General features: G+C 40.5%; 2 protein-coding genes across 4 annotated transcripts in view; both read left to right on the top strand.

The window, feature by feature from the left end:
- The first annotated feature begins 2,356 nt into the window (after positions 1 to 2,356).
- RBM11 (RNA binding motif protein 11) lies at positions 2,357 to 15,928 on the top strand. 3 transcript variants are annotated; one of them, XM_060234410.1, is made up of 7 exons: positions 2,433 to 2,569; positions 4,356 to 4,498; positions 4,835 to 5,010; positions 8,807 to 8,969; positions 11,579 to 11,657; positions 13,211 to 13,304; positions 14,543 to 15,928. In XM_060234410.1, the coding sequence occupies exons 3-7, from the start codon at positions 4,957 to 4,959 to the stop codon at positions 14,807 to 14,809; spliced, it is 657 nt and encodes a 218-aa protein (XP_060090393.1). In that variant the 5' UTR covers positions 2,433 to 2,569; positions 4,356 to 4,498; positions 4,835 to 4,956; the 3' UTR covers positions 14,810 to 15,928. The 3 variants fall into 3 exon arrangements, with proteins under 3 accessions (XP_060090392.1, XP_060090391.1, XP_060090393.1); XM_060234409.1 differs by lacking the exons at positions 4,356 to 4,498; positions 4,835 to 5,010 and having other exon boundaries at positions 2,357 to 2,569; XM_060234408.1 differs by lacking the exons at positions 4,356 to 4,498; positions 4,835 to 5,010 and having other exon boundaries at positions 2,417 to 2,794.
- Positions 15,929 to 19,873: 3,945 nt separating this feature from the next.
- Positions 19,874 to 27,211, top strand: part of LOC132569093 (multidrug resistance-associated protein 1-like) — a 56,088-nt gene continuing 48,750 nt past the window's right edge. The window contains exons 1-3 of the mRNA XM_060235274.1: positions 19,874 to 19,939; positions 24,115 to 24,176; positions 26,076 to 26,217. Of these exons, the coding sequence (XP_060091257.1) occupies positions 19,874 to 19,939; positions 24,115 to 24,176; positions 26,076 to 26,217 (270 nt within the window). The remainder of the gene's footprint in view (positions 19,940 to 24,114; positions 24,177 to 26,075; positions 26,218 to 27,211) is intronic.

Genomic DNA, 27,211 nt, shown 5'->3' with positions numbered 1-27,211 from the left:
ATGGGGACAATATTTGCCCACCTCCAATCTTCTGGCACCTCACCTGTTCTCCAAGAATTCTCAAAAATATTGGCCAGAGGCTCAGAAATTACATCTGCAAACTCTTTTAGTACCCTTGGATGCAGTTCTTCTGGCCCTGAGGACTTGGATTTCATTTAAAGAAACTAGGTGTTTATGTACTACCCCAACGCTGATCCTAGGTTGGAATTCCATACCCTCATTATATGTTCTGTTTTTGCCATGTTGAGCACTGTTTCCCTCAGAAGAGAAGACTGAGGAAAAAGTGTATCTCCTTTACTTATGTATACCTGCAGAGTATGACAGAACAGCATGCTACTGCAAGCACGTCTTGGCCAACTGGGGAAAAGCAACTGCAGCATTCATTTCCTTGTTCTCTCACCCAGGGCTATTTTTGTAGAAAAAGCCCAGCAGGAACTCATTTGCATATCAGGCCACACTCCCAACACTAAGCCAGCTGGAACTTGTCATCCCGAGAGGTCTGCTGTCTGCCAGGTGCATGCATCCAGCATGTGACAGAAAGCATTCCCTCTATTCCTTCACCCAAATCATTGATAAAGATGTTGAACAAAACAGGTCCCAGGACAGATCCTTGAAGCACTCCACTTGTCACTCCAAGAGGATGAGGAACCATTCACAAGCACTCTTTGGGTGTGATCTGTCAACCAGTTACAGATCCACCTAACGATAACAGGATCCAAACCACACTTTACCAACTTGTCAACAAGGACAGTATGTGGAACCTTATCAAAAGCCTTACTGAAATCAAGATAAACAATGTCTACAGCATTCCCCTGATCCAGCAGCTGTTAGGTCAGCTGTTGTTTTTAACTGTGAATTTAATGTATGATTTTGATTCATTTGTTGTACACCACCCTGAGCCCTGTTTTACACAGGGCAGTAAAAAAAAAAAAGTAAATAAATACAAGACAACTGCAGATTTATACCCCACCTTTCTCTCTGAATCAGGGTCTCAGAGTGGCTTACAATCTCCTTCCCTCACAACAGACACCCTGTGAGGTGGGTGGGGCTGAGAGAGCTCTCCCAGAAGCTGCCCTTTCAAGAGCTATGGCCGACTCAAGGCCATTCCAGGAGCTGCAAGTGGAGGAGTGGGGAATCAAACCTGGTTCTCCCAGATAAGCATTTAACCACTACACCAAGCTGGCTGTTTGTTACAACAGTTTAATAAAGAGCCAAGGTGCATTTACCAATGAAATTGATGACCAGTACCTTATTATTATTACTATTAGATTTCTAGCCCTCCCTCCCTGCAAGCAGGCTCAGGGTGGGTAATAACACAATCAAAAACATTAAAAACCAGTCGGCACTCCATACAAGTGGAGGACAGATGGCCAGTACTGGCAGGGAGGCCAGATACTTGAGTGTCCACTGCCTCAACTGAAAGCCTGGCAAAACAACTCCATTTTTGCAGAACCTGCAGAACTGGATAACTGTGAGACTTGTAGCACACATTTAGCTGTACATGCACTGATTGTCACATGAGAATTATTCAACAGTTTAGAAAACCAAGGGTACCCTGCACCCAGATTGTACATGCTTTCTCTGCAATTTGTGAACTGGATTTGTAGTACTGGTAGGAAAGTGACTGACTGCTTCTACCTCCCGCTTTTTTGCTTCAAGCACTCTCCCCCTCCAGCAAAAAGAAACAGCAAGGACAAGAAATTGAAGTTATTTTTACTCTCGGTCGTGACCCTGCACAAGCAATTGTAAAGGAGAAAAAAGCGGTACACCTAGCATGTGGACAAGTGTCTCCCCTAGCGAAGATTCCCTCGGAGCATCTGAAGGAGGAGGCCCTAATTCCTGGTCTTTTAATTGTCGCAATACCCCCGTTTTGTTTCTGTTAAAACAAACAAACCGCTACCCTATGGGTCAGATCTACAGCAAAAGAGGATAGGGATCGTATACGGCCCCTCGCTCTAACACACGCACTAAGAAAAGCGTATCCGGAGAAACGGTAGAAAAGGAAACGGTTCCCACTCTGGGGCTGCGATCAGACACATTAAATAATGCAGTTTAAATCCACTTTCCAACTGGATTTTCCTGTGTGCACTGGCAAAATCCAGTTGGAAAGTGCATTGAAAGAGGATTGAAAGTGCATTATTTAGTGTGTGTGACCACAGCCTGGACCTCAGAGACAAAAGCGAGCAGAGCCCGAGGGTTTTTGCGGCTCCAAGGCCCGCGTCCCACAACAGCCGGTTTCTAGGCCCCCGAAGCTAAGCCTATCGTAAACCAACAGCTTTGCCGTAAAGTGTGCTCGCAACTCTTTTCGGACATCTCCGCAAATTAATAAGCAGCACGTGTCGGCTGCTTTACGGCCGCCGGTTCTCTCTTCGCCGCCTGCCGGCAGTGCCGCCCCTTCTCCGTGGAGCGCGGTGCTGCTGCCTTGTCGATTGGTTGTCTCCCCCAGCCGGGCTGCTCGCCGTCCCCCATGTCATTTCCGACGAAGACAGACGAACCGGAGCGGACGCTTTTCGTGGGGAATTTGGAGGGTGGCGTGCGAGAGGAGATCCTTTACGAGCTTTTCCTGCAGGTGCCGGGAGTGGGGCGGGGTCGGAAGGGAGGGCGAAGTATTGGTGGGCGTGGCTGGTGGGCAGATCGCGACCGGGAAAATATGCTTCAAGGGAAAGAGTGTGCTTTTTGCAATGGGCGGTGGTGCCTGGAAGAAGGGCGCAGTAGTACTGGGAAGGTAGCTAGATCTGGTAGATATGCTTTGCCTGATGGCAACCGTCTCCTTGACTTGTCTTGGATACATCAGGTATGCAAAGGGAGGGCGTGTGTTTGGTGTGATCAATGAACATGAAGAATTGAATTCTCATATTTTGGGAGCATAGTTCTCTCGAATATGCATAGATTCAGAACTCTTGTCTGGCAAAGAGTTGTTAAATCCAGCTCCCCTCCTCCCCCTCCTGGTTTGGAATGACTCCTACTCCGGAATGCCAATTGAAAGTAGTGAGCCTGAAGTTACATTTAAAAAACAAACAAACATCTGGTCAGAAAATGGAGTGCGAGAGAATTCCCAATGCAAATAGTTGAGGTCTGAAGTGAGATGGCAAAGTAATAAAAAAGGAGTAATTCTTTCCATATCTGACTTACACCAAGTACAGCAACAACTACCTCAGGGGCTTCCTTTGGAATGGCCTACCAGAGGGTGTGAAGGACACCTTACATGACTACATTTATGGTGCAAACTTTGAAGAGTTAATCCCGTCTAAGCCCCTTGAAATCAGTAGGTTTAGACTAGAGGAAGTGTGCATCGGATTGCGCTGTTAGGAAGGTGTGCAAATCAGCTCTACTTCAGAGGGTTTCTGCAGAAGCATGAACTTTCTCTACACGTTTAAGTGTGTTTTTAACTCTGCATCGTTTTTCTTTATTAACAAACTGTGTTTTTCACCTTGTAGTAGTGTAGCCACTTTAAATGAAGGAAATAAAGCAGCATATAGATATTTTAAATGAGTAACCATTTGTAACTAGTGCTTTAAATATTTGATTTCCTCACCAGTGCTACCTGAAACTAAACACTGCCCTAAGAAATGTTTATTGCAATATGAGAATAAATACATCTTTAGTAAACTTTTTCCTGTCTGATAGTAATCATGGAATACCATCGTTTCCTCAGTCTGATCTTTTGGCCAACTGTTAACTTGCTTTACTTTCTTGCTTTACTTAAACCCACTCAACTATTTCTTCGATGTTGCTTGACATATCCCATCATTTCCTTCCCGCACTATGCACTTTATATCTTTCATAGTCTAATCTTTCTGTCCTACGTATATCTATTTGGTTTTTTTTACTTTGGAAGCTATGTGATGACAGTAAAGAAGAAATGCCCAGATCTTCCAGTGTAACAGCAGTCATTTAACAATAAGAAAGCCATTCTACTTTCAGTGCCAATATAGCATTCCTCTGGCATCAAGCTGAACAGTGCATGCCAATCCAGTTTTGTTGTCAGTCTTGTACATTTAAATTTTTCATTCTTGCTTAATTTGAATGTGATTAAAAACTTGCCAAGTGGATGTATTCTGTCTGCATGTTGTTTTCTTTCTTTCATTATATTGGCATTTAGTTGTCAAAGATTACGCTAGATTTATTTTAGCAGTGCAGTCCTATGCAGGGTTACATTAGACTAAACTTGCTGCAATGTGGGCTTAGAAAAAAAGTAACTGTTTAGGATTGCACTTTAAATGTATTTTCTTTACCCGTCAGAAACTTCTTCCATGTGTCTTACAACTGGTAAGAAGAAACAATTGTTTGTTTGAATCCTTCAGTTTTTTGAACTAGCTACGTTTGCTTCAGCAGATCTTTTTATTTATGAACAGGGAGAACTACAAGTTTAAAGCATTAGAGTGCTTGGTTTACTACTTCCTGTCCTGAAAAATCTTCATCTTCAGCAGGCAAACTCTGAGCAGCAGAATGGAAATCTGTTTCAGTTTCATGAAGTGTCAAGAAATAAATGAAACAAGTCCTTACGCTACTTCAGAATTCCTGGGGGCTGAGTTTGTAAGAGGCCTTTTCTTTGATAAAGAAAAATTGGGAACCTTTAGAGAGTCGCAACAATATCAAATATAATTTGGCCCTTTTTGTGAAAGGATTTTGTCTTCTCTCCTTTTTTTTTTATTGGCAAGAAATCAGTTCTGCAGTGTGTGCATTCATTCCATCATACCTAAGGATAATTTTTGCGATTGACAAATAACTGTCAGCAGTTGTAATAAGATGAAAACCCAAATAATTTAATTTCTCTAAGCTTCTAATGTAGACTAGACCTTTGGATCCCTCCCACCATTTTCTCTTAGGAAAGGAAAATCCTGCAGTGGAAGGAAGGAATGATGATCTATTTGCACTTTGTCATCTCAGTCCACAAGCTTCTTCCTTGCTTTTCTGTCCATTCTCCATTGGCTCCTCTTACTGCTGATTTGCAGTATGGCTGATGTGAACTACTATTGTAACCACAAGCCTGTTGGATCCGATGAACAGGTAATTGGTTGAGCCATGCATCTTAGTCCTGGACAGCCCCATGTGCTGATCACAAGACTAGTTATTCTTTTTGTTGACATAGTACTAAATCATGTTATGATACAAAAAATATGAGATGTAAATATGGTAATGAATCATTTGTAGTTCTTTCAGATGCACCAAATCACTAGCATCCTATACTGAAAAACTTCTTCTTAGTGCCCATTCTTATACTGCTATCTGAAGACATATAAGGCTTGGTCTATATAGTAATCCATTATTCTGCTTTTTATGCTGTAGACTTACTATCTTCCTGTTTGTTGGAAGATTAAATAATTTTTTAAAGAAATAGAGTTTTCTTACACATACTGAAGAAGATGCATATACAGTACTATTTAACAGATGACAAAGTCTCTTCTGGACAGAGATCTTATAACTTCTCAGTTTGAAATTTTGAAACATTTGTTAATATGTGTTCTATCTGCTTACCCTTTGTATAGTTTCATTTATAGAGAAAAAATGAATTATCTTCCTTATCATGTTTTGTATTACTTGCATTGTTAAAAGCTTTCTGGAATGTTCTTTGCTTGTGTGGGGAATTAAGTTGAGGAGACTCTGGAAATGTACAAGTGACTCTCTCCTGGGTTTTGATTATATGTAGGAGATACAGGGATGGGGTACATTGAAAAAGGCAGTTTGGATTGGAGCTCATCTGTCAACTCTTTACCCTGCATGATTTACTGAACTTCTGCACATTTCCCCAAAGTTGTTGCTCCATGGGGGAAACATAGCAGTGCTGTGTCTGATTCTGAACTGGTACATGGAGTGTAGATCTAACAATCCACACAATAGAGACAGAGCAGAAGGAGAATTTTTCTACAAACCTGAGGAAAGCACCAGGCTTAAGAAAAATATGAAATCTTAGAATAAATAAAGGCATTAAGAACCATCAAGATAGTAGAATCGTCATCTATAGCTTTAAGAAATGAATGCTGCTGAGAATTTTGCAAGAATATATTTTAAAATCTCAGTGTCTGTTTTAGAGATTTCTACACAATGACAACGGTATTGCAGGACCTTCTGAGCCTTGGCTTTTGTCAGCCAAATTGGTGGTGGGTGGGTAGGAGTTGACTGGAAGTCTAAAACACCTGCATGTTTTTATGTAGTTGACCTTAGTCCAGCAGGGCTGCTGTGTGACTTACCTTAGTGATTTGTTACCAGACAATATTTGCAACTTGGTAAAAATTTTCCCAATGGCTATAATGGCCATATACACCCTGAGAGTAGTCGACTGAAAAATGTAAAGGATGGCATTGAGGGAAGGAATAGAAAGGGTGAAAAAATATAAGCTGAAGAGGGGATGATGGGAAAAGGTATGTGAGTGGGACTCAAGAAAAAGGAGGCTGTTGGACCTGGAAGAAGGGCAAGCTGAAGACTGGTGGGGGCTGTTTGGTGGGAGGGAGAGAGAGAAGGAAGTAGGGAAAGGGGAGAAGCTACAGGGATTGCCAGGGGCACGTAAAGTGAAAATAGCATGGAAAAAAGAATATGGTAGAAAATGAGATTTCCTCTGGCCTTGCTTGTAATTTATTAAAATTGTACTGGAAGGACAATTTACCAGTTTTTAAAAAAAAAAATAACAAATCCTTGTGAGGTTTTTGAAACTTTTTTTTTAAATTATGTATACCTTTTTCTTCTAGTACAAAAGAGGCATAGTAATTATATAGTTATTGCCAAGCTAACTTCTCTTCCCACTGTAGTGAAGAAATGTTTAGCCTTAACAATTCCCCAGGTGAAAGGTTTTGAAATGAGTTTGGTGTTCTCAAAACGTATTTTTGACTAAAAGGAAATATTTCTGTTACATTTTTAGTTGCATTGTGTTTGGCTTTAATGTCTTCCTTTCTGGGGTTTGGTTTGCCCTTTCTTTAGTTTTTAATTGGCATATATTAAAATTGAACTCTGCTAAGCAGGGCTTTTTTGTAGAAAAAGCCAGCAGGAACTCATTTGTGTATTAGGCTACACTTCGACATCAAGCCAGCCTGAACTCCGTTCTTGTGCATTCCTGCTCAAAAAAAGCTCTGCTGCTAAGTAAAAAATAGTTTGGAGGGTGTATTTGCCCCCTTGTATCTTTATGAGAGTTCTATGCAACATGTCAAGCTAATAGATGGTGACGGGTCTTAAGTCACCCATCAGTCTTTGTTGTCAAATAGAGATCTGATCTGGGATCTCTCCAATCTAAATTGAAGAGCCAATGTAATACTTAATACTGGCTCCTTTATTGTGTTTGTTTATTTATTTATTTATTTAGAATTTATATCCCGCCCTTCCCACGAATGGCTCAGGGCGGCTTCCAACAATAGATCCCACATAACAATAAGCAATATTTAAACATGTGAGGGAATAACAATTAAAACAGATAAAACAGATAAAACTCTAAAAATTAATAAATATTCAAGTATATATAAAGGAAATCTGGCAAGTTGCATTAGGTTCTCAAGCTAAGTATGGGCTAGCCGGAAGAGGGTCGTCTTACAGGCCCTGCGGAACTGAACAAGGTTCCGCAGGGCCCTCACCTCCTCCGGCAGCTGATTCCACCATGTAGGGGCCATAACAGAGAAAGCCCTTTCTCTGGTGGATTTCAAGCGGGCTTCTTTCGGCCCGGGACAGTAAGGAGATTTTGTGTTCCCGACCTCAGTACTCTCTGGGGAACATGCGGGGAAAGACGGTCCTTCAGGTAGACAGGTCCCAAGCCATATAGGGCTTTAAAGGTGATAACCAGCACCTTGTACCGGACTCGGTATATCACTGGAAGCCAGTGCAGGGTCCTAAGACCCGGCTGAATGTGTCCCCACTTTGGGAGACCCAATAACAGCCGGGCCGCGGCGTTCTGCACCAGCTGCAATTTCCAAGTTCGGGTCAGGGGCAGCCCCATGTAGAGGGCATTGCAGTAGTCTAACCTCGAGGTGACCGTAGCATGGATCACTGTTGCTAGGTCGTCGCGCTCCAGGAAGGGGGCCAACTGCCTTGCCCACCTAAGATGAAAAAACGCGGACTTGGCAGCGGCTGCTATCTGAGCCTCCATCTTTAAGGAAGGCTCCAATAGGACCCCCAAGCTCCTGACCCTGTCCGCCGCTATCAGCGGCGCACCGTCAAAGGCTGGCAGGGGGATTCCCCCTCCCGGGCCGCGGCGACCCAAGCAAAGGGTTTACTTAAATGTTTGTACCCTACTTTTTCCCCACTGGAGATCCAAACTGGCTTACATTGCAAAATAATGCTGCTATGCTCTGTTGTATTTTTGCAACAGCCCTGTGAGAGGTAGGTTAGGTTGAGAGGAGCTGATTGGCCTGAGATCACTCAGCAAGCTTCCATAGCAGAAAGGGTGAGTGTTTCCAAATGCCTCTCTCCCAGATCCTAGTTTGATGCTAGAATCATACTACTTTTGATCTCCGTATCACGCATACTATAAGTACACAATGGTTATTGCAGTATATCACTTTTGTATATCAAAGCAATATCACTAAATTGATAGTATCACTTTATTAGTCTTGGTTTCGATACTGGACTGGTGTAATTGTTGATTGAAAACAATGCTTCAGTTTTGGGAGAAAACAAAAATATATCCATAACGAATCACTGTCAGATCACATTATCTTCTCTCTTTATTCCCCTTTCTTCACACATTTATATAGTTTAGTAGCTGAAGGTTTTTACCACTTTCCTGTAGTTTATGTGCTTTGAAAAGCAAAGTTTTAGAGTCCTGCAAATGAAACTCTGTTTCTTATCTGGGCTTTATAAGAAATAATGTTTAAGTTTCTTGCAGGCTGGGCCAGTAACCAAAGTGACCATATGCAAAGACAAAGATGGAAGACCCAAGACTTTTGGATTTGTGTGCTTCAAACATACTGAGTCCGTGCCTTATGCCATAGCTTTGCTGAATGGTATTCGTTTGTATGGAAGACCAATTAAAGTGCAGTACCGCTTTGGTAAGTTTAACTTTATTATATTTCCCTCTCCAATAATAGCACGGTAATCTTTTACTTTAAGAAAATCTTATATTCTAATAGTGAAGTTGGAAAATCTTTGGATAGTTAATTCCAGTAACCGGAGCTGTGAATGGGCAAGACATCTCTTTCTACAAACCTGAAAAGGGCCCCACATTTGCTGAAAAATGTGAAATCTAAACAAAATACTTTAGGGACTTTAAAAAAAATCCAAAAATGAAAAAAGGAGGGCCTGGAGCTTTAAGCAAAGTATTCCCTTTGTGGCTGTTGCTAGGCAACAACAGTATACCAGACTAGGTTTTAGTGAATAAAAGACAGGAGAGGGGGAAGGGCCTATTTTGGCCTTTGAGGGAGGACTTGTTAGGGCCAGGCCTGACTAGTGCTGCCAGCTCCAGGTTGGGAAATTTTTGGAGATTTTGTGCTCAAGTCTGAGAAAGACAGAGTTTGGGGAGGGGAGAGTCTTTAGCTGGATACAGTGCTACAGAATCCATCCTCCAAAGCAGCCATTTTCCTCCAAGGAGACAGATCACTATTATCTGAAGTTCAGTTGTAATTCTGAGAGATCGCCAAGTCCCACTTGGAGGCTGGCAACCCTCGACTTGGAAGCAGCCTCTGAGTGACTTGATACCACTTATGTGACTCAGCTAGGCCTAGCTGCTTGCTACTGTTCAACAGCAGTCACTCTATAAAAGCCAGTGTGGTATAGCCATTAGAGCTTAAGAGAAGATCAAACCGTGAATCCCTATCTTGCTGTGGAAGCTCACTGAGTGATTTGGAACCAGTCACATACTTTCAGCCTAATCCGTCTCACATGGTTGTTGTGCAGCTAAAAAGCAGAGGAGAATAATGTATGCTGCTTTGGTCTGCACTATGGAGAAGGGGACCAAATGAATAATAAATACAGCTGAAGAATGGGAGGCAGATAAAATGTAGGTTGGTGAATGGCTGAGAAGGAGAGAATGGTGCAGGGAACTGTGGCATCATACAGCTGGACCATAGGCAGAGACTTCTGTGACGGGAGAAGGAGCAGATAAAGGTTGGTTAGCTTTTGGATGAGAAGGAAATAGGGTTGCCAGCTCTAGGTTAGAAAGTTCCTGGAGGCTTGGGGGTAGGACCTGGGGAGGGATCCCAGAAGCTTATAATGTTGTAGATGTCGACTGTGCAATCCAAGGCAGCCATTTCCTCCAAGGGGAAGCTAGGGTTGACAACCTCCACGTGGAACTAGGGAACAAGCAAAAGCACCATGTGCAGCAGACTTCTGAAGCAAAAATGAACACTTAAAGATGTGTTCAATAAATATTTCTTTAGAAAAAGCTCAATAAATGTTTCTGTAGAAAAATGTCTCCATTTATTCATTTCATATGACTCGCATCAGCAAATGTATGGAATTTCCATTCACTATAGCCTCCATACAGAAAGGTGTTCTTGAAAGTGCAGAGTGAAACGTATGAGAGAGAGATAAACTGTAATGAATGAGCAAGCTACGTCTTAGATAAAGCTTACAGAGAAGCAGGGAAATAGACCAGTTTTTCCTGTCAGTTCTATGGGCACTGTGTGGTGTTCCAGGTTTTTCACCCAGTTACCCTTTCTGTATGGAGGCTATAGTGAATGGAAATTCCACACTTATTTGCTGATGTATATGGATTGAATAGATGGAGACATTTTTCTAAAGAAATATTTATTGAGCTGTACATCTTTAAGTGTTCATTTTTGCTTCAGAAGTCTGCTGCACATGGTGCTTTTGCTTGTTCCCCAGTTCCACATCCCATGCAACTCCTTTTTGGTTGCCTAACCTCCAGGTGTAAGCTGGAGATCACCTGGAATTACAGCTGTTCTCCAGATATTAGTTTCCTGGAGAAAATGGCTACTTTGGAGAGTGGACTCTATGACATTATATCCTCCCCAAACCTTACACTCCCAAGATTCCACCCACAAATCTTCAGGAATTTCCCAATCTGGAGCTGGCAACCCTAAAAGGGAACTGATTTTTGTAGTTGGGAGATCTGTTGTGATTCCAGGAAATCTCCAAGCCTCATCTGGAGGTTGGCAACCTAAGAAATGAAGATGCTGTAAGGCTTTCAGGAAAGGAAAAGAGGGTTTTTGTGAGTTTTCACTTGTGTTTCAACTTAAGTAGTGCTTTAAGAGGAGTTTGTCAATTTTATATGGGGCACTGCTGTTATAGCAAAACAAGTCTATTCCCCCCACACCCCTTTGTATTCCCAAAATTAGCTTTTTTTTAATCCTGGCCTTCATTTTGACTTTTCAGTGTTTTGATCTTATCAGCAACTATGTATCAATAAGCAAGTGTATAAATGTTCAAGGTTTGCTATGCTGGATATTTCCTTTACTTGCTGAATTTTAAAGAATCCAAAATTATTCTCCATAAGAAGATGCAGGGTCTAGTTGGAGATTTTTGAGTTTTCTGTTTTAGTTAATATATTGAGTACTATGTATAGTATTGTTATGAATGTTTGATTTTGGTTTCTCTATTACAACCAATCTGTAGCCTTCAGACAAACCCTGAAGTGCTATTGCACAAAAGGTGTGAAATGGCTAACATTAATAACGTAAATACCTGATTGTGTTCACAGGGAGTTCCCACTGTCCAGAGTTAAACAATCATTGCCAGAATGTGGAAAGCAGTGCTGATATGCAGTCACCAACATATAGGTACTAGAGTTGCTTATTTCTGTGATATTTACACATAGAGATATATCCAGTCTTAAAAACATCAGTGTACAGCTTTTAAAGTAGCCTTTCTCTGTTACAGTGGCATGTAACAAGAGCTTCTAAGATTTTTGAGCTTAGAAAGCCTTCTGAGGGGTAATTCCAAGTATTATATCTGACTTGGAGTGTAATGACTGGAGCTCCTTGTGTATTTTTCCTTTTTAATAGCAGGTGTTCTTGAGGCTGATTTGGATCAGGTACAGTGGTGGAAGGATTAACAGTACAATCCTGTGCAGTTACTTCCTTGCAATCACATTGTAAGTCTTCCCCCACACACCTCATTTTTCTGACCTGAAGTGGGCCCACAGATATACTGTTTGCCTGTTGAGGCAAGTAACCTATATCTGTTAAGTGTATACTTTATCACTGAGGTCAGTAACAGTTTGATGGAGCTAGTACAGGTCATGTAGGTGGTATGGGAAGGTGAGGCTTAAATCACTCTTCTTTTGTGCCACAATATTGATCTAAAGCAGACTTCCATATGGTTTAAAAAAAAAAAAGCTGCAGGAAGCTCCATTGAAATAACACCCAGCATCAGATGTAGTTTGGCCCCAAGTTCAGTAGGAACTCCCAAGGAAGTGTTTCATAGGATTCACTACTGAAGCCGAGTCAAGGTTTAATTTCAGATTGAAATCTGCTCCTGCCCTTCATTTATTTAGTAGTGTTGACAATAAAATTTATTCTCCCTTGAATGTCCTGTTGCTATGTAGGCTGAACAGATATATTGGATAAATATGGCTTTCTCTTACGTTGTCACTTAAAAAGAACTCTCTCCTTCCAGTCCCTTAAAACCATTACTTCCTTGAGATTTTGTGAATTACTTTTAAAAGATACACGATCACTTGAATGCAGGAAACTGCTGTATACGGAGTTGATACTGTTAAGTATATACTTATACTGATAATGTCAATATTGTTTACTATGACTGGTCTCTTGGGTCTTATCAAAAGTTTCTCACATCCCTTATTACCTGTTGCTTTAAAAAAAGAATGGAAATACCAGGTATATAATCTGGAACTTTCTAAATGCAAAACAGGTTCTTTAACATCTAGCTATGCACCTCCCCAACAATTAAAATTAATTAGAATTCTTTGTGGTTTGCAGCACTTACTTATAGATACCTTCGTATAAAGTTTATTAGTTTCTAAACTATTGCTTCTGGTTATGGCTAGCATATATAATTATCTCTTAATAAACTTGGTGGTTCTCATCAGCCCCAAATACATGCATGCATACATAAATTATTCATGCAAATAGCTCTTCCACCATCTGAATTATTTCTTAAATGATACGTGAAGGTAATCATGTACTTTACATTATCAAAGTGACTTTATTCCAAGGGAAGTGTGCAACTTTAATGTGTGTTCTTTTTATGGAATGGATAAGATATTCAGCCAGATAGCTGAAGAACACAAATCATGTCTGTCAGTCCTTGTTGGTTGATGGTTAAATCTCTCGGAGGCTTTCTCTCACATGTCTATGTTTTCTTTTTGTAGGAATTCAGAGCTTTATGGTTCTTCTCCATTACATGTTAGTACTTTCCAGATTAACAATAGTCCACTTCAGGGATATTCTTCTTTTCAAAATATGGTAAGTTTGGAATAATCCTTATAAATCCATCACAGTGATAGATTGGAAGATTATATAGATTGCATAATGCACAGGACAGCTGTGGATCTTGTGGAAGATGAATATACTTTCTCACAGTACTGGAGGGTGTCTTTTGCTCTTTGCCTGCTTCTGTACCAACTTGGAATTCAAGCTGTGATTCCTTTTGGCAGTTTTCCTCTTCCAGGTTCTTGCTGCACTGCAATTCTGTTATAGTTTAGAGAAAGGAATCTTCCGCACCTATGGCAACCCCCATTGTGCAGCTCTGTCCTCAGCATATAGTGGTGTAGCTGTCTCTGATGATTCCTGGCAAAGAATCTTTCTGTAGTGGCTGGTGGTGATGCCCCTTTGGATGACTTTAAAAGCATGGTCAAAGGTCATCCATTGGCAGAGGATATCACTTTTTCTGTTTTCCTTTTAATATGGGCTTATTTTGCATGATGGTATCTGTCATTCAGCATGAACAGAGAATGAAACAGCCTGTATTAGTTCCAGATGAGTAGCTGTGTTAGTATGTAGAAGAAAATAAGATAGGAGACCTTAAAGACTTGTGCCAGTATTATACTCTGGTGGAAATAATTGGTTCATCAATGATGATGAATCAAACAAGGTTTGCTTAGGTGTTGATTTGACCACTAAGTGCTTCTGTACAGTCCCAGAAGGCTATGTGGGTTGAAATGCATGCATACGATGCTTTATACTGAGTCAGACCATTGTTCTATCAAGTCAGTGCTCTGACTGGCAGTGTTTTTTCAGAGTCTCGTGTTGAGGTCCTTCACATCACTCACTGTTTTGTGTAACTGGGGATTGAACCTAGAACCTTCTGCATGCAAAGTGGATACTTTGCTCCTGAATCCTGGCCTCTCCTCAAGATCATCTTGGATCATAATGCTGCAGGCTAGGATAACTGTTGGCACAACTGTTTTCCAGCTCTTCTATATGAACCCTACTGGTTCAGTGTATCATAACTTTAAACTAGAAAAGAGGATAGTGAACAGGCCAATTTTGAAATGTTAGATAAATTTCTATCTATAATCTGCTTCATTATGCATGTATAATGGAGAATTACTTCATTAGATAGCTTGGAGAAAGGCATTTGAAAAGCTTGTACATTTCCAAAATATGGATTCACTATTTTTTGTTTCCTGAGGTAAATCTAAAAATAATATTTTTGCTATCACTTTTTGAAATATGACATTGATGTCTCTTCTGTTTTCTAGATGACTTATTTCTTAGCACAATATAATCCAATGGAACGACAGTTTCCTTACTACCAGATGATACCACCTCCACCACAGTTTCCAAGTTTTCCTGCATCATCCTACTCAAATCCTGGACAAACTTCTTTTGAACATGTGTACCCAGAACCAAAGAACCATATGCTATGTCTGATAAATGAAGACTTGCCTAATATGAAGAGACAGCTTGAAATTAGTGATAGTGACAGTAGCATGGAAAGTGATAGGAAAAAAACAAAAAGAAAATGAATGTATAAAAATATAAGTATTATATAGTGGTATTGACAATAGTTTTCAGTTGTGCTGTTTTAGGAGTTCCTCTTTGTATGCTGCAAAATGGTATTGTGAAGAATATGACATGCTTATTACAGTAACCACAGTCTGTAGCAGATTTACAATGGTGTGAAAGAAAGTATTGTGAAAGTAGACTTTTTTCAATTAAATAGAGGGAGATAACATTTTGGAGTTTTATTTACTGTAGGAAAATGCTTCACCTACAGTTAAAGCACGTATGTGGAGTCTTGGAAAGGAGCTGAATAAATGCAGCACTGTTCATAATTCTTAGCCTGGCTTGCAGTTTAACACTGCTGTGAAAGCTTTCCTTTTGCTTTGTTCTACCTATTAAATATATAGTTCAACCCTTCCTAGATTGTTCCATTTCAGATTATAGATAGGACATTGCATGTTGGATTGCACCTTCGCATTAAAAAAACAACCACCCTGCAGAATGCTTGTATGGCAGAAATCTTAATGATCTTAATGGTCATGTGCTAGTGGACGTACAGGAAGGGTTTTTTTAATGTGTGTGTATGTAGGGGGCATTAAATATGTTATCTTGCTGCATCTATTGATACCATCCCAGTTGCTGTATTTCAAATGGCTTTAAGGATGCAGTTTGATCCTATATAATTTCGTTTGAAATTTCCTCTGTATTCAGTGGTGTGGTGTCTCAAGTAAGTATGCCCAGGATGTGAGCCTGCTTTTAATACATAAACTTGTAATCAGCAGAACTTCATTCTAAATGAATATATTTAGAAACAGATACCAGGGTTATAATTTATTCATTTCTCCTAAAGGAGTTTAAAATGTATGTTGCAAGTTCCTCATGCTCCTGGAACAATGACAGGTCTTTAAAAAGATATGGTCATATTTTGAAGGCATAAGTGTTTTATGAAACAGTATCTGAACTCAAGGGCTTACAGATGCTAGTATCTCTAGGAGATTCTGATTTGCAAGGTCTGTGTAGCCATCCTGTTATGTATATTTGTTCCCCAAAGGGAATTTTTAATACACAAAACATGTTTTCATACAGTGTCACTATGTGATGCGATAATAATAATAAAGCTTCTTGCCTGTGATGAAAATCTACCTTCTGATAGTTGAAAGTGTATTGTGTATCTGATGCAGATATGGTATTACTTTACTGTCGAAAATATAACAGACATATAGACAGTGCAATATTTATTGAAAACCACCAGTTGTATTAATATTGTGTCTATCTTGAGTCATAAAAATATATATATACTGTGTATATATATATCCCTGTTTCCAAATTCATATGATACTGTAGGTCTAGCCTGTAGAGCTAATACCATGGCTCATTTGCTAGCAGCAGTACTGAGGTAATTTCCTTCTCTAGCTTTCTAGGTAATGTGATTTAAAAAGACCACTATCCTCTGTAATAAGCCATCTGTGCATTTGGCAGATGTCATTGGCCTCGTGTGCAACAGTGATTAACATAAATTAATCACAGGAGGATCTGAATGGTTTGCCAGACTATGCAATTTTGAAAAATAACAGTAATAATGCAAGATATGGTGAAAACTAAGGTTAACTATGAAGATTCCAAAAGGACCTCCACAAATTGGGTGAATGGGCGAAAATGAGGCAATTGAAGCTAAATGCTGGTAAGTGTAAAGTGATGCACATTGGAACAAAAAAAAATTAGCTTCAAGTATAGGCTAATGGTGTCTGAACTTGCTGAAACTGAGAGGGGGGAAAGATCATGGGGCCATAGTGGGTAACTCAATGAAGGTGTCAATGCAGTGTGCTACAACAGTGAAATGTGTGGGATTATTAGGAAAGGGATTGAGAATAAAACGGCCAGTGTGGCTTCATTTGGAATACTATGTACAGTTCTGGTCACTGTATCTCAAGAAGGACATTGCGGAGCTGTAAATAGTGCAGAGGAGGGCAACCAAGATAATTAGGGGATTGGAGCACCTTATCTGAGGAAAGGCTGAAGAGTCTGGGACTTTTCAGTTTAGAAAAAATGACTAAGGGGAGATAGGGGTTTATAAAATTATGCATGAGATGAAGAGAGTTGACAAAGAACTTTTTCTCCCTCTTCCTAATGACTAGAACTTGATGGCATCCAATGAAACTGATGGGTAGTAGATGTAGGCTGGACAAAAGGAAATACTACTTTACACAGAGAGTGATTAAAATGTGGAATTTGCTGCCGGAGGATGTAGTGATGGCCACAGGAATAAACAGCTTTAAAAGGGGATCAGATAGATTAATGGAGGATACTACCAATGGCTACCGGCAATAGTGACTGACAGGAACCTCCACATTCAGTCAGCATCTGAATTCCAGAACCAGGAGCCAACATCAGGAGAAGGGTTTGGTCTCTGCCCTGTTGTTGGCTTTCCAGAGGAACTAGTTGGTCATTATGTGAGACAGGATGTTGGAACAGATGGATCGCTAGTCTGATCCAATGGAGTGCTTATGTTCTTAAGTATATCTACATCTCCAAATAGATTCTGATATAGCTTGATTGCTAGCAGCATGCAGTTTTCCTGTCTTTTACTCCTGTCGGATTAATGGGAGAAGAGCTTTGTTTTTAACCTGTTACTTACATGCCGGTAGCCGAGCATGTTGGAAGAATGTGTTATCTGTGACTAAGGAGGCAAGTCCTTTCATCAGTCAATTGTAATATCAAATGATGTCTTGCATGTATGAATGGACCATTTCTCTATAACACAATGGTTTGTCTTGGTTTTCAATCAAGAGTTTCCTGGATGACACATTGGCATTGGATTCATTCCAGTCTGTTTTTTGCCCTGGCCACATGGAGATGGTGTTGGTCACTCTGACAGATGATCTCCACAGACAGATGGATTGAGGCGGGCTGTTGCTGCAGTTGCTATTTGATCTTACAGCAGTATTCATCACAATATTTTGACCCACTGCCTTGTTGATGTGGGAGTTTGTGGGGTACTGCTGAAATGACTTTCCTCATTTCTCTTTGGTTGGGAACAGAGGGGGCCCTAGGAGAGAGGGTGTCAGCTTGGCACCCCTTAACATGTGGTGTTCATTGGGGCAATCCTCTCCCTGATGTGCCCCCTAACTCAGCTAGTGCAGAGTTTCAGGCTGGGATGCCATCATAGAGTTGGAAGGGACCTCCAGGGTTATCTAGTCCAACCCCCTGCCCAATGCAGGAAACTCACAAACACCTCCCCCTAAATTCACAGGATCTTCATTGCTGTCAGATGGCCTCTGTTTAAAAACCTCCAAGGAAGGAGAGCCCACCACCTCCTGAGGAAGCCTGTTCCACTGAGGAATCGCTCTAATGGTCAGGAAGTTCTTCCTAATGTTGAGCCGGCAACTTTTGATTTAATATCAACCCATTAGTTCTGGCCCTACCTTCTGGGGCCACAGAAAACAATTCCACACTATCCTCTCTATGATAGCTCTTCAAGTTCTTGAAAATGGTGATTATATCACCTCTCAACTGCCTCCTCTCCAGGCTAAACATCCCCAGCTCCTTCAGCCTTTCCTCATAGGACTTGGTCTCCAGACCCCTCAGCATCTTCATCGCCCTCCTCTGGACCCATTCCAGCTTGTCTGTATCCTTCTTTAAATGCGGAGCCCAAAACTGAACACAGTACTCCAGCTGAGATTTTACCACAGCAGAGTAAAGCGAAACCATCACATCACGTGATCTGGATACTATACGTCCATCAGTTCCAGCTGGTGATGACATTCAGCTATATCTGTTACTGGACAGCTGCTGAGATACCACCCTAGCTGCAGGGTTTGGAGGCTGTGGTGGGATGGTTAAAAAACAGTAGGCTGAGACAGTAGGCACCTGCCCTGTACCCCCCACCACCAGCACTGGCCCTGCTGCCTCACCACCCGTGGAGAGGACAGGTGCGGTGGCATGGCAGGGGAGGGAAGACCCAAGAAGACTGAGCAGGGGCTGTGGGTGAGCTGAGGGGGGGGCACCCATGGTGCCCATAAGCCAGGTAGCACCCCAAGCAGCCACCTACCTCACCTACTTCCACGTGCTGGCCATGCACACTGAGCTGGTCACCTATAATGTTTGGCTAAAGGGATCTTCTCTCTTTGGAAACTAACACATGTTATGACTTGAACTGTCAAGTGCACACAGAGACTAATTTTTTTTAATAGAACTGTTGGCAGACAAACTGTTGCCCATCATCGTATCATAAATGTAATTTTGGTACAAGATACTTTAACATTCTTGCCTTCTGCACCCTCAGCAATTGATAAACGTCTGGTCTATGGATAAATTGTCTGTGTTGTGCTAGCAGAGGGCTTCTGATATGAACCCCTCTGATCCAGGCAGGCTGCAGGATATTTATAAACTGGCTGTGCTCCTATGTTGTTATTTTACAGGGGAAACCAGACCAGATAGCAAGCTCAGCATGTCCAATGCTGGTATCTTGGAGGGAAGGATGCAGAAACTTACTGTGTAGTTTCTTCAACTACAGGTTCTGACATGTGCAGCTACACCATTGGGAAACAATGTTTCTGGGATGAGTACATATTTTTTCCTCCTCACTCTTAAAATGTAGGGAAATTTGCTCTCCCAGAAAGAAGGGATTATAATTACTAAATGCAATTCAGAACACACTACAGCAATTCAAGAGGAAAATGATTTGATTGTGTAGGATTAACTCGGCAAAAGTAGATTTTAGTCAGACCTAGACTTCACGCTTTTTCAGCGTCAGCCCGGCTCACCTCAAATGTAAGTGAATTTGTTTGTTTTTTTAAATATGGTCAAAATAGAATACAGTTAAATTAGAAGGCGTGTCTTGACGGCCGCCTACACACGAAGGCCTGTTTCGGATAGTATTCACTCGATTTCGCTTTCCACTGTCCACTTTTTGTTGACATTAGACCCACCAGACCCGCCCTGATCTGCAGATGGGCGCTGGATTGGCTGGCCTCAGTTTTCAATCAGAGGCGCTCAGTCTGTTGATACCGCCTCTGCTTTTAGGTCATTTTAAGAGCCGGAGCTGGTGGCACTACTCAGGTTTTTGTTCAGCAGACCTTACAGCAGAAATGTTAGGTCCGTTGTCGGGGTCCAAGGAAGTGCGTTATCAAAACCTGCAGCCCTTTAACCGAAAGGTAATTTGCTCTAGGTTTGCATTTTTTTTTTTTAAAGAAATGATCAGAAAGCTTGTTTTCTCCTATTGCAAATGGGCAGAATCTGAAATGCACGGTGTAAAAGATGCATGGTATTTTCTAAAAAGTGAACTGCCCGGGTGTTACCTTTCAACCAGCTCCACGCGATCACGGATTGGTCACTGACAGGGAAGCCGTTGCCTTTCGCTCAGAGACATGACTGCACTCTGTACACGTTCAGAGGCATTCTGTCTTTGTTTCAGTACCATGTTTGAGTCAGGGTGAAATGTGCCGGAACTACTTCTTGTTGCCCTGAGAAAGGACATTCAGCGAGGTAAGCAGTGTTATTAATTCAGTCAGCACGACTTGTTTCATTCAAAGTAGAGCTGTGTTTCGGGAGGTACTGCTCCCGAAAGAGGCAAAGTTCAAGGACGGCTCAGGTCTTAATTGGTTTGGACCTCTGGCCCAACAAGTGTAGACATGTCTGGGAAACGTTTTCAAGTAGCTTCCTAGTTAGCGTGTGTGTGTATATACTTTCTAAAATCCTTTCGTTTGTTCTGTTTTTCCACACACAAAAAACCCTTAGCCATAAAGAGTCTTTATTGGAAGTTAATTTCTTATTTGGTGGTGGTGGGTCTTAGTGCTTGAAGTCCAACCACCAGACTGCACAGATCAGGCATTCTGTTGTCGTTTTTCACATGGCATCATGTTTAATATGCTTTTATGAATGTTATTAAGACAGAAAGAAAATGAGAGGTACTTTATAAACTGAATGTATATTGTGCCTCATTAATTATTGAATTCTGTCTTGCAACAGCTGCTTTTGGGTCACAAATACTGAAAGGTTCACGTCATACCAATGTATTTACCTACCGCAGAGGCTGCCTGCCTTGTCTCTGAGTGATTCATTGGTCCACCCTTTTGTTTTAACAGCTTGTTTTTATATGATGGTGTTTTAAATTGTAAGCCACCATGAGTAGGTTCTGAAGAGGTAGCATAGAAATATACTTAACAAATACATTTGTAATAAATCTTCACTGGAGGTGTAAATTTGCTTTGTATCATTCAGTTATTCTGATTCAGAGACGCTGTGGAATTATATATTATCTCAGCAAAGGCATGGCCAGAACATGACATTCATATGTAGTGGGGAAGGTGCTGCTCTGAAGTTGGAAAGTGTTTTACACATTCTAAAAGTAAACTTTGTTAGAACACTTATGTCTTTAATTTGAATTTAAAACACGAGAAGAGCTCTGCAGAGTCAGACCAATGGTCAATCTCTAGTCCAGCATCCTATCTTAAACAGTGGTCAACAAGTTCTCTGAAGGGCCAACAACAGGACATAGAGGCTAGGCCTTCCCCTTATTTTGGCTCCTGAGTCTGGGATTCTGAGGTTGACTGCCTCTGAAGGTGGAGGTTCTGCTCAGTCACCATGGCTAGTAGCTATTGGTAGACATCCTCCATGAATCTATCTGATCCCCCTTTAAAGCTGTGTATTCCTGTGGCCATCATTATATCCTCTGGCAGTGAATTCCACACTTTAATCACTCTGCATAAAGAAGTATTTCCTTTTGAATCCAGAAAAGTATGTTTCAGGTACTAAAAGTCTGAGAATTTCTGTTGTAGCTTCTGTAAATTATAGACACAGACTTGAAGCTGACAAAATGTGGAATGAGCCTTCCCAGTTTTCTCCCAAAAGCTACTGGTCCAACTCCCCATGTCCTCCCACCAAGCTCATCCTGATTGGGGTGGGTGGGGTGATAACTGCAGCAAGAAGAGGCATAAATTGAGCACCTTTCCGCTTGTGTGAGTTGGAAGTCTTCTCTCTTCCTACTGTTTTAATATTATGCATGAAAATGCCCAGTGTGTTTTGAAAAACAGTTTTCAAAACAGTCCTGCATTCAGGACATTCACATGAGGCACAGAATGTTTGAGGGATTAAATTACTTTTTAGTCATAGTTTATCTCCCAGTAGTTGCATAAGTTTGAGACTTGCACAATTGTAGGCATATTCATACAAGATTTTTGTGGGAACAATAAAATTCCAGGTATGATTTGGCCCTGAGGTGTTTGCAGTAACTTCTTTAGCATTAGTGTCAGAATTAAAGGGAGGTACTCTACTGTGGCAACTGGAGTGGGGATGAGTATAAGCATCCCATTTTGCAGTCCCATTAGAAAATGCTTTGCAGATGGAATACTGCAAGTAGCAGGAAAAGGAGAATGCTTAGGTTTTCACAGCAGTCTGCTCACTATGATAGGAGTGTGGTCTTTATTCCATGTCCTTTTTATCCTTTACTCTGAACTTGTCCAGTTTTCAAAATGTAAATGCATACTGTGTGTGTGTGTGGGGGGGGGGGTTGGAATAACAAGAGGGCAGAAAACAAAAAGGGAAAGGGTGTTGAAATGAAGTCTTCTCCGGCTCTTGGAAAGAGGTAAATAGCAGTACAGAAAAAGAGACACCTGAGGAACCAGAGGAGTTAGGGCATCAGTACGTTACAGGTTTCCAGAAACGGCCAACTACTTGTGGAAAAGAATTTATTTATTTAGTAGATTTATATTCCACCCTTTCCCATGATGGGCTCAGGGCAGATTACAAACACAATAAAATGGTTAAGAACCCAACAATAAAACAAACACATCAGGATAAAATACACCATAGGCAGTGCAGGCACTTTTTACAGATTAAAATATAGGTGTCATAACTGTTGGCCAGAGATCTAATAGTTGAGAAGGTAAATCAATAAGTCAGTGTAAGGGAGGACCATGGATTGTGCAGAGTCTTAGCAGTATGCCTCCAGATGGTTGATGTGTTTTTACTTCTTAAATTCCAATGACATACTAAAACTAGATCATGCTTGCTTCAGTCATCTATTTGAGTTCTAGCAGTGATTGAACAGTTCTGATTACTATTGTGCACGTACAAATTGATCATAAAAATGAATGCAAATTATTCTGGTTGGCAGAAACCCTTATATGGGAGCAAGAGAAGATGGTATGGTTATAGTAGGAATTAGAACATTAAAGCAGCCCTGTCGTATCAGCCTTTGTCATGAATTTGCCTAACTCTTTTTTTGAAGCCATTGGGTTTCACCAGGAAAATTCCATATTATTTTATATAAAGTAGTTGATTTTATCTTTCTCAAATCAAATTCTAGTCTGTTTCATTTGATAGATAAAGATTCTAATATTATGCATGGAGATAAATGTCTATGCACTGGCTCTGCATTGTTCATAATGTTATAAAACTTTATTCATAACTTCATAACTTTATAAACCTCTTCCTTTGCTGTCTTTTCCCACAAAGTTTAAAAAATGCATTTTTGTAGCCTTGTGGAAAGTGATCAGATTCCTTGAGTATTCTAGCTACATTTTTCTTCACCACTTTTAGCTCTACGAACTCGTTTTGAGGTTGAGAAAATAGAACTGTTCATAGTCTTCTGAACATGACTGTAACAAGTTAATGGAAGGGCATTACAATCCTGGCAGCTTTATTTTCTATTCCTTTGCTAATAATTCCTAACATAGAATTTGTTGCTTGCTGCATGCTGATAACCTTTTTGACCTCCATGTATCTTTGAATGGTGGGTGCAACCAGAGAATGGCTGTCCTGGAGGCAGAACCAGCCACCAAAGACAGGAGTCAGGTTATGCAAAAGTCTTTTTATGAACATATTACTAGAACAAAATACCTTCAGTTCAAATAGTGACGACTGTTGTGCTGTGGTGGCAGCTATTGGGGAAGCAGTTTTTTAAAATCAGATGTGATGGGCAGAAGTCCCACTGGTTCCACCCACTGTATAAGAACACTTAGCAGGCATCAAAAAATGTTGGGGACCCCTGAACTACCCTGTGATCCCAAGATCTCTGGAATCACTTGCTTGATTGCAGTGGTGTTATAGTAGCTCTTTAGTTTTTAGTTCTGCACATAGTTAAGTATACATTTATGTCTTTTTATATGTAACTAAAAAAATAGGGGATATGGAAATCTGTACTCTTGTGTCATCCATATTGATGGTACTACATAAATAAAATGCAAGCCTAAACATTTAACTTCACTTAAATATAACAACAAGATTGTGGACTTTGGTTTATTTTAAATTTCATTTATTTAATTGCTAAAGACTGGAGAAGTAGAATCAGCTTTTAATCTAGATTTTTTTCCTGTTTGTTTTTCTACAGAAATGCAGCTCAGAGGAAAATGCTTCCTTCTTTAGCAAGATAACTTATTCCTGGTATAGCAGGTACAAAATCCTAGTGTTTTTAAATCCATAGCAGACATTCGGCACATTGTATTTAGTCTGAAACTGAGAAGACAGAGGAGTGCTTTTATCCTTGATTTATAATTTTTTGTCTGTCAAAAAATCAGCAGGAGAAACAAGTTGCTCAGTACCCATTGACATTACTCCTTTCCCTGCATATCTAAATGGTGGTTGATCAGCCTACAGAAAAGAGAAAATACAGATAAGTCTCAGAGAAGCTTTAAATACAGTGTCTTCTATATGAAATGAATTCTAGGCAAGAAGATTTCTGATGGACATCTGGTTTTCTGTAGAAGGCCAGGAGCAGAAAATATATCTCCCTCTCCATTCATATTTAATATTGCTAGACTGAACATATAAAGGAAGAATAGTTGTAATGATCTATACTTTTTGTTTGTTAAAATGTTAGGTTGGTTGAATGGGACTTCTAGCTGTATAGTTAAAATGTCTGACCAGTGTTGAATCTCAGATTAGATTGTGGATAGATATTTGTTCTAGGGAACTGGACAATATTTAAATAAGTGAGTCAGGCCTACCTGCTTTCATTTGCTCTTGAACTCTACAAAAGTCTTTCTGAGATTAATGTTTTTAAAAATAGTCTCTCTGGGAAAAATACTCCCTTATGAATTTAATCTTGTTGGATGAGTTATTCACCTCTGAGTATGTGTTAGGTGTTATACATGACCTGTTATACAGTAAAGTCACATGATTATTAGAGATTATGAAAAAGGAGAGCTGTTGTTCCTATAAACTTTATTGTTAGTCTGAGAGTGAGACTAACTCTCAGGGTTGCATAAGCACCCTGTCTTGCAGGCTCTGAAAGCTATAATATTAGTCTTTCCATCATCAACATATTAGTTTGATGATCAGCTGTCGATCAAGATGCACTGGGTCTGACCAGAAACTCTTCTTAAGGACTTGGTGCTCTTCAATTGTTTGCTTTGCTTGCTTTTCCTTTTGTCATCTGTGAGGCTTGTGTTGTGTCTTTCCTCTTTGCTTGTTCAGACAGTGACCTCTGTTGTGAAGCTGGGTGTATATACCATGTTGACTTGCATTCTCTGACAGTCTGCAAGTTGAACAAAATTGAATTTAAGTCATGTCATCATCTTCCCCAACCACTCACTGTGAACTGCCACAAAAGCTGGGGTCAAGGGACCTTTGAAACAACACAGCATGGTGGATGTGGCTTTCAGAAAGACCCTGTGAAAATCACTCTCATTGTGCAAGCAGATCAGGCTATGTCTCTGGTGCAAGTGCTTTCTTGTATGTGTTCAAGGAGGGGGGATTTCTTCCTGCAACCCTCCCACACTATATGGCATATTGGTCTTCAGGATCGCTCAGCAGTGGTATTTTAAGAGGTGCAGCCCATTATGGGAGCCATCTCTTTACTTCTTTCTTAACTGCTACTATTCTGTCCTGTATTGTGTGTCATCTTTCACTTTTGAATGATCATTGTTTGTTCCATACTGGTATTCCGAAAAGGTGCATGTGGTCTTGAAACCAAAGATTCAGCTATTATAGAAATTTGCAAGTGAACAAGGGTGTTTCAGTTCTTATTTTCATACACATTTATACATTGTATTTATTCCCTGGCCTAAATTTATTATTATAACCAGATAACTTTCTCCCATTCCTTAAGACTCAAACTCAGTGTTACAATAACATAAGGCTGCCATGGGGACTTGAAATCAGACAGCTGTTGTGAGTTCCCAGTAGAAAATCATTCTAAAATGTTTCCTCCTCACATTCCATTTTCCTGAAGTGAAAACAGTCTGGGGGTTGTGATTTGTCCCATGGGGGTGGGGTGGGGGCTGAGCACATGCCAGTATATAGAGTATTTGTGGCTTTGTATTATTTTCTAATTTAATTTTTCTTTAATAGAGTTATAACTTTAGGCTATAAGAAACCATTGGAAAGAGATGATCTGTTCGAACTAAATGAAAAGGATTCATCCTACGTTGTATGTCCAGATTTTGAAAAGCAGTGGAGAAGGGAAATTTTAAAGTCAACCAAGGACATAAAGGTGAATCTGAGTGACACTAATTATAGGGGGGTTTTCCCTGTAGAGATCGATGTAAATGTTTCGTTGGTAGTTTTAGATAGGCTTTGGAAAAATGTGTTCTCCCTGCTCTATGAATCCATTAAAGAATTCCCGTGTGACTATGCATAAACCATATTTAGCTCTGTGCTTACGTTTTCCCCTCCCAGTTCTTATGTTGCAACATTTGGGTGATCATTCACTAAGATTTTATTACCTAAAAACCTTGTATTCTTACTTGGCAGTAGTTCTACAAAGGTCCATGGGTGCCAGGTACTTTAGTTCTCTCCTCAATAGGCTGAAGGGTTGGAACGTGTGCTGATTTAAGACAGCTTTTGTGGCACATATCCACTGTATTATATTCATTAATATTTCTGCTTTATTATATCCTTCATCCAATCCTCCGATGCCTTCTCCCAAAGCCTGATTGTTATCGCTTAGTATAAATCAGCTAACCAGGGGACATTATATTCTAGTACAGAGGTGTCAAGCTCATTTGTTATGAGGGCCGGATCTGACATAAATGAGACCTTGTTGGACTGGGCCATGTGTGTGCCTATTTAAGATTAGGTAGCAGAGATAAAAACTGTAGCAGTTCTGTAAACTTTATAAAGGACACAAACACAATTAAAGTTGTTTTTTTAAAAAACAAACCTTAAAATAAAACATGCTTAAAACATTAGCATTTGTTAGTCTTAAAGGTGCTTTCTTTGTATTTCTCCCATGGAATCCAGGGAATTGGGCAAAGGAAGCTCTGCCTCTTTCCTTCCTTCTCCAGGGGACCAAGAGGGGAAAGAGCCTCAGCCAATAGAAGGAAGAGAGGCTTGGCTCAGCTTTGTAGTGGGATTGAGCCTGGCAAAACAAGCTATTCCTCCCCCTCCTTTCCTCCCCAAGGGAGGAGCATCAGCCAATGGAGAAATTAAAGGCTTTGCTCTGAAGTTCCTGTGCAATTGAGCAAGCCTTGCAAAGCAAGCTGTTA

This window comes from Heteronotia binoei, chromosome 3 (genome assembly GCF_032191835.1).
Source record: "Heteronotia binoei isolate CCM8104 ecotype False Entrance Well chromosome 3, APGP_CSIRO_Hbin_v1, whole genome shotgun sequence".
Taxonomy (NCBI): domain Eukaryota; kingdom Metazoa; phylum Chordata; class Lepidosauria; order Squamata; family Gekkonidae; genus Heteronotia; species Heteronotia binoei.
Note: the sequence above shows the minus strand (reverse complement) of the source record. Positions and strands in the feature narration are given on the sequence as shown.

Coding starts and splice junctions, on each gene's coding strand:
- RBM11 (XM_060234408.1), top strand. CDS start 2,468: ATGTCATTTCCGACGAAGACAGACGAACCGGAGCGGACGCTTTTCGTG. Junction 11,658..13,210: donor ATGCAGTCACCAACATATAG/GTACTAGAGTTG, acceptor TTCTTTTTGTAG/GAATTCAGAGCTTTATGGTT. Junction 13,305..14,542: donor ATTCTTCTTTTCAAAATATG/GTAAGTTTGGAA, acceptor TCTGTTTTCTAG/ATGACTTATTTCTTAGCACA.